At 48.7% G+C, this 12437-nt stretch overlaps 1 protein-coding gene across 1 annotated transcript in view; it reads left to right on the top strand.

Moving 5' to 3' along the window:
- The window catches only part of LOC106805973 (exostosin-1a-like), a 25402-nt gene that overhangs the window by 7999 nt on the left and 4966 nt on the right, over nucleotides 1-12437 (top strand). Inside the window, exons 4-5 of the mRNA XM_014807820.1 lie at nucleotides 3783-3878; nucleotides 9815-9904. Of these exons, the coding sequence (XP_014663306.1) occupies nucleotides 3783-3878; nucleotides 9815-9904 (186 nt within the window). The remainder of the gene's footprint in view (nucleotides 1-3782; nucleotides 3879-9814; nucleotides 9905-12437) is intronic.

The raw sequence follows: 12437 nt of genomic DNA, 5'->3' as shown, positions 1-12437 counted from the left end.
TATATATATATATATATATATGCGTATAGTGCTACATATACGTATATAATATGCTAGTGATATATGCCTATATATAGTGCTATATGATATGCTAGTGATATATGCCTATAGTGCTATATGATATGCTAGTGATATATGCGTATAGTGCTATAGTTGATCCAATGAAGAGATTCTGTCGCAGATATACGCACACCCTTGATCTCGCTCGCTGCAAGCCAGGTGGCGCGTCGGTCGTCTAGAGGAGGTCGCGTGTGTGCCTGTGTGTGACACATATGCTGGAGAAGCGCTATTCCCGATGCATTCCGTTATTAGGAAAGAGTTGCGTGGATAAAAGCGATTGTTACGGCGTGAGTCAGCGACTTACGTACAGATCGAGATCTGTCACTGCAGACACTGGCCCCTGACATGCATTCCCAACCACGGCTTCATTCGATGTAGGAGAGTTCAACGGGTATATAGTCATCGATGGAGAGAGAGAGAGACAGAGAGACAGCGAAAGAAAGAGAATTAGAGAGGGAGAGAACGGGAGAGAGAGAAAGATATATATATATAAAGAGAGGGAGAGAGAGAAAAATAGAGAGCGCGTGCTCATTGGAAAGCTGCTTACACGCCATCTACAAACCGAACGAACACGAGACGTTTTTAGTGCAGCGATAGCAAGTGCCAGGAGCGATGCGACTCGCTGTGAATACTGCGTCATATCACGTCAACGGACCGAGTAAATTGTATTTGTCTCATGAATTCGAAGACGTATGTGATAGGTGTTGCGACTTCTTCACCGGCTTTTCGTATGACGAATCGTCGCAGTGCTGTTCCGTGTAAGTGTCATCTCTCCTCAGTCGTACATCCGCCCACCGACGCGTGTGCGAGATAAGTCGTGATTGATCCTGTGACGAAGGCGGGAGATGTACGGCTTCAGTTCTCAGTGTACGTCTACAGTCGACGTGTTCTTCAGTTGTATTTAATCAGCGTCTGTCGCCTGAGCGCGTCCGTGTACTGCTGTGAAGCTTTGCTGAAATACATTCGTTAGAAATTGGGAAAACTCCATGAAGTCGTAATAATTGTAAACAGTGAGCAAAAACAACAACAACTATCTTCTTACGCGTAAGGCGATGATGGAAAGCCAAAAAACTGCGAGGTAGAAATTCTGCGTCTGGGCGAAATTATTTGCTGTTCTCGTTGATGTCACAGAACGGACAGCAGTTGAGTCAGAGACCAGAGAAGCAGGGCGTAAGTCACACCGTTAATATTGCCAGCTTGCAGCGCAAACAACTTCTAATGAATATAAACGTCTACTAAAGGCCTGCTTACGCGTGAGATTTCTGCGTGTCCCATTTCTCGAATCATCCAACGTCATTGCGGTTGTGCTTACACAATACATCAGGATGATGACCTCTGGTAGAGTGAATGAGAGATGAGACAGAGATGAGAGGGGGAAAGAGACAGTGAGTGGCCTGGCTGAAAGAGAGAAGGGGGAGGAAGGGAAGCACGGAGTATATGTAGAGGGATATGTTGTTAGTTGGTGGAAGAAGATATGGGAGACAAAGATATGTAGGAAGCCGTTATATGAATATGTGGGAGGAAGGAAGAGACCAGAGGAAAGGAGGTGGAGGGGGTATCGGATAGAAACAAGAGCCGAGAATCTACTGAGATCGGTGGCCACTGCATATCTGAAATCATGTTCGCGCCGGCCTACGACTTAATACACTAATTCTTTAGTAATCACAGATAGTGCAAATTAATCATTGAAACATCGCAACATGCTTTCTGTGCGAGAGCGTCGACGAGGTTTTATGTATTTTACGTGCGTTATCATGCGTCCCCTGTGGGTAATTACCATTTTCCCTGAAATCGCACCCATCATCCATGACAGCTCTTCCTCCATGTTTTTTTTTCTGTACACGTCAGCAGATCTAAAGTCTCTTTTATTTTTATTTTATTTCCTAGGTAACTTGTTGTATACCGGTCTTTTTGTTTTCGGATTTCGGTGTTGTGCTGTTCGTATAAAATGTTGGTGCTAAGTTCTTGTACCTTGTTGTTGGAAGGTTTTTGAACAATAAATTTCAATTTCAGTAGAGAGCCGGTGAGTGGACAATCCGGTGTCCTTGTTGTACGTATACCGGATTGCAAACGATATTAAGCAGTAGGCAGTTATTTTCCTATGAAAGTCATTTCCCTTGGCTGCGTGGATAGAAACTAGTCGTATATTGTGACTGCAATGATTTCGATTCTCTGCGCGTACTGGGAAGACTACGCGGGCAGAGATGAGTGGTGTATATAATCGTGAACGTTCCATGTATTGAGCGCGGGAGATTCTGCGATGAGTCTCCGTACTGGCGGGGCGCGAAATTATTTTCCCTACGCGAGTTCCGGATACACCATAGATAGTGTTTGGTACTATGCCACGCGTATATAAGCGTGTGAGTCGGTTAAAGTTAGTTTTAGGGTTAGGGTTGGGTTAGGGTTAGGGATAAGGTGACATTTGTTTCATTTTTCATTGTTGCTTCGAGGAAGTCGAGTGAATGGAGTGCGCTGATTGGCTGTATTCCGGAACTCGCGTGGGGAAAAAAATTTCGCTGGCGGGGCGAGTAGTCAGTGCGTCCTCCGTCAGTCATCGGTGACGATCGTGTCTGCAGTTCGTGAGTTATTGCTGGTCTACCCTACTGCTGACTCGTCGTCCTTGCAGTCAGCTCTGTCAGTAGTAGTGAACGCCCCTGCTTATACACGTTACGGAGCAGCGTGAGATTCCGCGTAGTATTTATGGATCACATAAATAAATGCGATATTAAAATAAACGCCCGTAAAATCATCGGAACGTAATCACCGTAAAATCATCGCTCGCCTCGAAACGTTGTTACAAGTTCTCCCTATTGTACAGTAGCATGTTGCAATATAACAATTTTATTCAGATTATGTCACATCTGGCTGATTCATAGTTATTGTGCGAAGACATACGACTGCTCATTATTTCAATTAGAGCCCAACATAATGTGTGTGTGTGTGTGTGTGTGTGTGTGTGCGTGCGTGCGTGCGTGCGTGCGTGCGTGCGTGCGTGCGTGTGTGCGTGAGCGTGTGACTGCGCGCGTGCGCGTGTGCGTGTGCATGCTTGCGTGTGGTGCGTGTGTGTATATTATGTGTAACCACTGACCCTGTGAGTGAAAGGGAAATGTTTCATTTGTTCCGCGTATTGATTTGCGTCGGAGCAGCTAAGTGTGTTCTGTGTAGTGCGAGCATATTTAATTTGATAAGGTTATACATTTAATTATTAGGTGAGATGGTTTTCATGTTCAGCTTAATTTGTCGAGAAATGAAGGTTCTTTGATGTGCGATGTCACGGTTCAGTTTTTTAAATACATATTTGCGATATGTTTAAAGCAAATAGGAATCATGTTTACAATGTGCAAACATATTGAGCGTTTTCATGCTGTTTAATGTTGAACATTGTACGTTCGTCGACTTGGGAACGAGAAGAAAACAGGTTAAACATTGAGTTTTCATTACCCCATAAAATTGTCTGGCTAAACATTGATTTACGCTATACTGACCTCTAGGGAGTACAAAGAGTGCAAAGAAATTAGTTGCTTAACAATATTCGTCTTTGGTGCACAATACAAGCAAGTGTGTATAAGATTATTCATTGCTATAAGTGAGTTGTTAATTGGCAGGTATGTTTCAGGTACTCAGCAACGTACTGTCTGTTTAGACGTCTGCTAAGCATCGCCACAGTTAACTGTTTTTTGGTAAGCTTCCTTCTTAAAGTTGTGTGTTTCACTTGCTCGCAGGTTGTGGTGATATGGGTAAGCGACAAGAGCCCTCCGTTGAAGAACAAGTGGCCTTCCACCAGCGTGCCAATCATCGTCATTAAGCCCCAGAATAAGGTAAGTGATCACCTAGCGGTGTGACAGCGAAGCGTCATCACCGTGTATCCATGACGTCATTGCGACGTCACACTGTCGCCAACGCTGTCCTTGCTCTGCTGGTATTGTTGAACAGAGATTTTCTGCGCTGAAGATGCTGTGATGGGCGTTCTGTGATCGAGAAGTTAGCAGAACATGATCAATATATAAAAATTAGATTTAATAATATATATAAATAATTAAGAGCAAATAATAGGTATTATTAGCTCTTGAAATATTATCATAACAAAGCGAACACAGGTTGTTTCTCATCTGTCAATCATTAGACGATGTTAAGGCCAGAGGTAGGCCGGATTGGTATCTGTGGCCAAGTGACCTGCACAGAACATCCGTGTAGCAGTATCTATTCCCTTTGCTCCTCTCCTATCTATTAGAAATAAAGCATGCAGCTGCAGAGAGACATCAAAAGCAGGAGAGTAGCCAGTGAGAGTGAGGGGGGGAGATCGAACTGGCGGGCAAGAGAGCCAGTGGGGGGAGAGTGGGCTGGGAGGAGAGTAGGAGGGAAGATCGGATGGGAGGAGAATGGGACGAGAGAGCCGATCGCGGTGAAAGAGTGGGAGGGGGGAGCGTGCGAGCAAGCCAGAGAGCCGACGGAGAGATACAGAATCTGTACGAGACGCTTATCGTGCAAGGCCACACCGCTTGTGTACGGGTAGTCCTGCTACCAGCCTTAACAAGTGCATTGTCCATCAATGTTCCTTCTTAATTGCTGAGCCACTGAGATCTCGATCCTAGGCTGACACCTAGCTGCATTGAGGAATGCTCTGTCGCTGCGAATGACAGACAACACGCTGGATGGGATCCGTAGATTGAATAGGAGTAATTATTTCGTTGGTAGGCGATGGGAGAGAATGTCTAGGATTAGATTGGGCAGTGGGTAGGTATATCTGTGGGTGGGTGTTTTGGCTCGCTCTGGATACATTGGCAGCAGTATATACAAGCGTGTGTTATATCTACCCCGCTGATCAACCAGGAGTCAAGTAGGAATTAAACCAGCTAAACTATCTGTATGCATGTAGATTCAGGCCGATAGTCACATTTTAACAACTATGGTCGCTAGCGGTGGTCACTGATGATAGCCGCTAATGAAGCAATTCTAATAACCTTGCCAATTTCAACATAATCAATAGAAAGGCTACGTAAATGAGCACCGTCTACGAGTCATCCCTCCCCATGACTACTAGTCCTCCCTCCCCCATGGCTACTAGTCCTCCCTCCCCCAGGGCTACGAGTCCTCCCTCCCCAGGGTGTTAACCCCCCCCTCACAGAGTTCGTCAGCTTGTCAGTCTGTGGCATGAGCGTGGTGGGATTATTTAGCTATAGCTCATCTGAAATCGCAAGCGCTATATCGGCTTTTGTCGGCTTTACTCCTCGCCGACTCGTCGCTTGTTGACAGAAGGACTAGCCGCGCAGAAGGTGATAATGTAAAAGCGAAGAATAATGTAGAAGCGTTGTCGAGGAGGCCGCGGGTAGGCGGGTCAACCCTGAACGCGCGTAGGGGGCGCGTCTAGCAATGATGATGCATGCGTCCCTCGCGAGCGCGCGCGGCATCTGCGTATGTCGCGCAATAAATAAGTCATCGGGCCCCGCGGAGTTGACATTTGGGAGCCGGCGAGTGACCTAGGCTGCAAGGATTGTTGCCGCGGCAACGAAGACGCTTCGCGTGCGGGGGCAAATTGCGCGCCGATGTGATCGAAGGCGGACTAAATTGCTGCTGGCGTTCGTGCCAATCTGCTTACACTTCGAACAAGTTCGCAAATCGAGTTTCGTTTCAGGTAATTTTGTTGATGCCAGCTTTCAGACGTGGCGGTGGGCGCGAGTGCACAGCGGTCGGTGGGGAGTGTGAGGTAGTGGCTCTAGTTACTAGTATTAGTAGGTAGCAGTTAGCAAGGGGTGGAAGGTGAGAGGGGTAAGCAGTCGGAGGAGTGTAGGACACTGGTGGGGCAGTGGGTAGAGGCTGTAGTTGGATGCAGTAGGCAGTGGCGGAGGTGTACGGTAGTGTGTGCCAGTGCATGCATGGGCAGTAGGTATGTATAGTGCATGTAAGGCAGTGGGCAGCGGTGGAAGTTGGAAGCAGGACCCAGTGTTGTGAGTGTAAATGCGGAAGATGTTAGTGGGCAGTGGTGGGAGGGGACAAATATGAGCGACTAGTAGCAACTGTACGAGGGTGGTACGTTAAAGGAATCGCGCTGGACGCGGCTAATAGTGGTCAGCTGCTGTTGACAGTGGTACATACTGGCAGCCTAGCGCAGAAACTTACTTCTCGTCTGCAATAGTACGACGGGCTGGCCTGCCGCGCTGTGATGAACTGGTTCGCTATCAGCTTTTAGTCGCGTATTCGCGCTCATCGTTTTGACAGCAGAGTATTCATTGCGAGTCTAGGAAAAACACCAGTAAGTGTGTGTGCGAGGCCGCACTACTGCAGGCAAATGACGACGTGAAATCGTTTTGACGGTTCACACTGGTGTTTGCTTTCGCCGGGGAATGTATTAGCATTGACTATTGGCATAACACTTGGGGGGTGGGGGGCGAGGAACGCGCTAGACAGTATAAATACACGTACGCCGTATCTAGTCATGCCCGCGTATACACACTGTGAACGTATATTCAGGAAATCGCGCCCCGTGCTTTTCGGTGGCATCGCATGCTGCTGCGAACCGACATCATCATATATTATAGACGTGCAGATGTATTGTCTCTACGGTGTCGTTGTGGTGAGCCCCACCTATCTCTCACACACCCCACTTCGTTTGCTTGCCTGGGCTGTTCCCGGTGGCGGTGCCGTGTTTGTCCAATTACACAGCGGCCCGTGTGCGTCGGCAGCGTGTAAATATGCAGAACGGTGGGCTTTTCCCCGCGCCACTGTTAATGAACGGCGACGGGTGCGTGATGCGGCCCCGTGAAGCGGCCCCGTGAAGCGGCCCCGTGATGCAGCCCCGTGATGCGGCCCCGTGAAGCGGCCCCGTGATGCCGCCCCGTGATGCCGCCCCGTGAAGCGGCCCCGTGAAGCCGCCGCGCACTCCGCCGTACACGCGGCACCGTCGTCGCCATGTTCTCATCATGTTTCTCGCGCGCTGGAATGATCCGGCGAGCCGGCGCGCACAATGGCGGCGTTCTAATGCGACGTTATTGCGCGCGGCAGCGGCCGCCGGGCGGCACTGTTTGCAGAGAGCAGACGACAATACGCCCCCCCCCCGCGCGCGCGCGCGCGAACAAGCAAGCGTCCACACTGTACTCAGCGCTGATGAAGTGTTACACGTTTTGATAAATCGGCGGCCGTATATATTGATGATGGAGGGGGAGGGGGTGAGGGTGGGTGTGGGGGCTGATTTTGTCGTTTTCACGGAACGTAGTGAGTCTCGCTTTTCTTTCGCAGTGTGTTGGCATGGCGGCGCGCGTACGTCTGTAGGCAGATGTATTAACTTTAGCATCGGTTGAACGAACTCGAGCAGTCAGCCTTGGGCGTGAAACTCTAGCGGTTTTTTTAGCGACACTCTTTATCATCGTCCGACAGCGTGCAGTTAACAACGCGGCGAGGTAACGGGCGTGCTGTCTCAGCGTATGTGTAAGAATTTCCCATCGCGGTTGAGTGCGCGATTCTCCGCCACGCCGAACCCTTACAGAGCGCGGCACTGCGACACACAGCGCGGCAGCCGCGCGTCCGTCACTTGCCGCTCGGTGGCTTCCATTCGCGTTTAACACGCGGCAACAGTTGCTACTGACAACCGCGACGGCTCGCTATATGTATGTGCACGGCGGCTGAGCTGCGACGTGGCTTCGCTCATTTCGAGAGAGCATTCTCCGAGATTCTATTTATCCGAGTCGGAAAGATCAATTACCGAATGTTACCTCCCATCACAGTTACCCCGCCTCCCTGCTCGGGCGAGCCGTACTTGGTAAATGCTATTAATTCTCGGGGGGACGGGGGTTGAATGTTGAAAGGAGGTTAGTTGGCGTACGAAGACACGGTGCGCAGGGAGAACAGCTGCGTGCGTGCGTGCGTGCGTGCGTGCGTGCGTGTCACTAGATGGTTCGCAGCTGAATTATGCACGAATGGTGTTTTATATACGAAGATGGTTTGGGGATTTTGCTCGATTAGCATTAGGTAGCACCAGCGGCGGCGGCAGCGGCATATGGGGCAGCAGCAGCGGTAGTAGCAGCAGCGGACCGGCAGTAGCAGCAGTAATAGTAGTAGCAGCAGCAGCGGTAGTAGCAAACAACGAAATGAAGTGTGTGGCTCAAAGGACATCTTAGAGCTTCTCAATGACGACCCCCGCCAAAGTGCTAAAGTTCATTGAGAGGATAGGCCGCCTAGCCGCACCTGAGCTGTGACGCTCCGCATCACAGCCACTGGGAGCGCAGACTACAGAGAGAGAGCGCGAGAACGAGAGCGGTAGTAGTAGCAGCAGCCGCAGCAGTAGTAGCAGCAGTAGTAGTAGCAGCGGTAGTAGCAGCAGGAGTAGTAGTAGCAGCGGCAGCGGTAGTAGTAGCAGCAGCCGCAGCAGTAGTAGCAGCAGTAGTAGTAGCAGCGGTAGTAGCAGCAGCAGTAGTAGTAGCAGCGGCAGCGGTAGTAGTAGCAGCAGCCGCAGCAGTAGTAGCAGCAGTAGTAGTAGCAGCGGCAGTAGCAGCAGCAGTAGCAGCAGCAGCAGCAGCAGTAGTAGTAGCAGCAGCAGTAGTAGTAGTAGCGGCAGTAGCAGCAGCAGCAGCAGTAGTAGTAGCAGCGGCAGTAACAGCAGCAGCAGTAGCAGTAGCAGCAGCAGCAGTAGCAGCGGCAGTAACAGCAGCAGCAGCAGTATTAGTAGCAGCGGCAGTAACAGCAGCAGCAGCAGCAGTAGTAGTAGCGGCAGTAGCAGCAGCTGTAACAGCAGCAGCAGCAGTAGTAGTAGTAGCGGCAGTAGCAGCAGCAGCAGCAGTAGTAGTAGCAGCAGCAGCGGTAGTAGCAGCAGCAGTAGCAGCAGCAGCAGCAGCAGCAGCAGTAGTAGCATCAGCAGCAGTAGCAGTAGCAGCGGCAGTAACAGCAGCAGCAGCAGCAGTAGTAGTAGCAGTAGCAGCGGCAGTAACAGCAGCAGCAGCGCTGTTGTAGCAGCGCGTGGCGGCGGTAACAGCGCAGCGCGCAGTAGTGTAGTAAGGCGCGTAGCCGCGCGGCACAGCAGCGTAGTTTAGCCGCAGCCACCGATTACCTCGACTCGGGCAGCTTTTTCGTTGGCCAATTAGTCTCACCGACCGCAAGACGGATCCTTTGCCTGGAGTGATATACCTGTTTTCTGCATTAGCGCTATATAATCTAATTCCTCTCTATTAGTGAGTTCCGTACACAGGATATGCGCATCATTTGGCCAGTATTAGCGAAATATCGATGATGTTAAGAATCAGCTAGAGTCTTGCTGCCCGAGGCAGATTTCATCGGTGCAGTGGCATTTAAACTCACTTATGTTACCATCATAATCAAGCGAGCCGTGGGCCACAAGTTAGTGATAATGCGCTAGCAACCTTACTATGCCAGCTCTCTGTCTCTCTCCCTCCCTATCCCTTCCCCTCTATCCCTCACAACCTCCTTTCGTGTCTCCCTTTCTCCACTCTCTCTCTCTCTCTATTTTTTCCCCTTTCTCTACCTCTCATCTCTCCATATATATATATACATATATATATATGTGTGTGTGTGTGTGTGTGTGTGTGTGCGTGTGTGTGTGTGTGTGTGTGTGTGTGTGTGTGTGTGTGTGTGTGTGTGTGTGTGTGCGTGCGTGCGTGCGTGCGTGCGTGCGTGCGTGCGTGCGTGCGTGCGTGCGTGTGTGTATCTTGGCCGTGCGTGTGTATGCTTGCCAGCCTTTCCACCCGTGCTCGGCGTGTTTCATGTACGGCTGAGTTATCAGTGTGTGTGTGTGTTTGTTTCCTCGCAGACGATCAACTCGAGGTTCTACCCGCACGTGGCCATACAGACGGACGCCGTGCTAGGCTTGGATGAGGACGTACTTCTCACCACCAGCGAGGTAAGAGTCAGTGTAGCGTGCGCGTGGGGTAATGACTGTGTTCTCCACAAACACCTTAAACCCCCAGCCCCGTGCTCTGCGATCCTCAATGCATCAGCATCGTACCGCTTCAGTATGTGAGCCCTAGCAAAACCGTTTAAAGTGCGCTCACGTAACTCCGTCTTTCCGAGGAGGATCCTAGACTCCACGAAACCATTTTCATTTAATATCCACAAAGAGGGCCCAGCTCTATCCGAATAATTTTCATCTCGACCGGTAGGTTCTAGCTCTCCCTAAATCATTTTCACCCTTCCCGGTACCTCATAGTTTTTCCTAAATCTTTCACCCTTCCCGGTAGGTTCTAGCTCTCCCTAAATCTTTCACCCTTTCCGGTAGGTCCTAGCTTTCCCTCAATATTTTACCCTTCCCGGGAGGTCCTAGCTCTCCCTAAATCTTTCACCCTTCCCGGTAGGTCCTAGCTCTCCCTAAATCTTTCACCCTTCCCGGTTGGTCATAGCTCTCCCTAAATCTTTCACCTTTCCCGGTAGGTCCTAGCTCTCCCTAAATCTTTCACCCTTTCCGGTAGGTCCTAGCTCTCCCTAAATCTTTCACTCTTCCCGGGAGGACCTAGCTCTCCCTTAAATCCTTTCCCCGTTCCCCAGGATAACGTTCCAGAACACTCCTTTTTTTGAAAGCTCATTATTTTCCTTGGCCTGAATCACCTACTGCATTCTCGTAGACGCAACATCACATTTTGTAGGTAACCCTCATAAGCGATTACCTTCCCATGGGGAAACCACGCAGTAAATATTCTGCTTAAATCTTTTAGAAGCACATTTTCGGTACAAACACGCCTAATGATTATATTACCACTCACTCGCAATACAAAAAAACTTTGTAGAAAACATTGTGGACGTACATAAAACTATCTATCTAACTCTCTCTCTCTCTCTCTCTCTCTCTCTCTCTATATATATATATATATATTAACTCTCGTTAGTTTAGGTATATCGTGGAATATGTGTAAGGTTACCAACCTATAGACTTCACCGAGAATTCATTAGGTTCAGTCACCGGAACCATGGTGATTGTGGCGTGTGTCGCTTTTTCCTTCGTCATTAGCTAATTGAATTTTTGTTTTCCCTGAAGATTTTTAATCTGAGAAAATAGTTGTCAGTGCTATTGACACGCTATGGGGTCTGAGTTGGTTTATTGGCTCTTAATTTGATTAGATTTTTTAGTTGTGTTTATTGACATTTTATGTGCTTGTTACAAAAATATTCTAGTATATTGTATCCGTTCGTATCGATATTCTGTCGTATCGCCATGCTTTTTGATCATTAGCTGCTACGTAAATGTCAACTCTGTGTGACAATCTCTCAGTACTTGTCCTTGTTCTTATTCTGCTTTCATTTCACTGCCTCTGCTTTTTCTGTGACAACTCCATCCCGTGCTCCTCTCTTGACCAACTTCCTATCGGTGCGTTTAACACAATTGTAATAATTTCTACTAGTTCATGTGCTTGTTCTGGAATGTGCCCATCTCCCTATATTATAGGTTCTTTCTTGGTTGGCAGGCAATTTACGCGTCTAATTTATAATATGCCTTGTATACATTTTATTATAGTATTATTATTATAGTATTTATTGTATGCATTGATCCGTGTAGTGTGCAATGTGATGCAACAACTAATTTTAATTAATTATCAAGAGGCTAATTAATCAAAGTGATCGGCACCGCAATCTGAGAGATAACGTGTACAGGCGAATAATGTCAAGATCGTGGCATATAACTGCTGACATGGAAAGACGGGAACTAGCTGTTGGTTCAGAGTAGAGGTACTGTACGTGAATACAGCTCATACGTACATAAAAGTTCCCTCTCTCTCTCTCGCGCGCGCGCCCTCTTTCTCTCCTTCTCCCTTTCTCTTCCTCCCGCCTTCCCTCCCTCTCTTTCCCTCTCTCTGTCTGTCTCTGTCTCCCCTCTCTCTCGAGATACGTGTTCATTTTCTCCTAATACTATCCTTAGTGTACGATTAGTATTGTAATCCATGAAAACCACTTGCGACACGAGCAAACACCTACTTCCATGTAACGCTAACGTGTATATATATATTCCTATCTCCATTTCCCAGCGACTGTTCAAAGACAATTCTTTTTTATATCGTCACGATACAAACTACTGTAGAGTCGATCGGGGCTGCATACGGATACCTTGACGTCATTCAGCTCTCGCGTATATTGTTGCTTGACGTGTAGTTAGGTTGCGTACGTAGAGTTGAGACGATGAGTGCATCGTGGGCACGCGCGAGAGAGAACGAGGGAGATAGAGAGAGGAGAGAGAGAGAGAGAGAGAGAGAGAGAGAGAGAGAGAGAGAGAGAGAGAGAGAGAGAGAGAGAGAGAGAGAGAGAGAGAGAGAGAGAGAGAGAGAGAGAGAGAGAGAGAGAGAGAGAGAGAGAGAGAGAGAGAGAGAGAGAGAGAGAGAGAGAGAGAGAGAGAGAGAGAGAGAGAGAGAGAGAGAGAGAGAGAGAGAGAGAGAGAGAGAGAGAGAGAG

Source organism: Priapulus caudatus, unplaced genomic scaffold (assembly GCF_000485595.1).
Source record: "Priapulus caudatus unplaced genomic scaffold, Priapulus_caudatus-5.0.1 Scaffold0, whole genome shotgun sequence".
Classification (NCBI taxonomy): Eukaryota; Metazoa; Priapulida; class Priapulimorpha; order Priapulimorphida; family Priapulidae; genus Priapulus; species Priapulus caudatus.
This window is presented reverse-complemented; position numbering and strand designations above follow the sequence as displayed.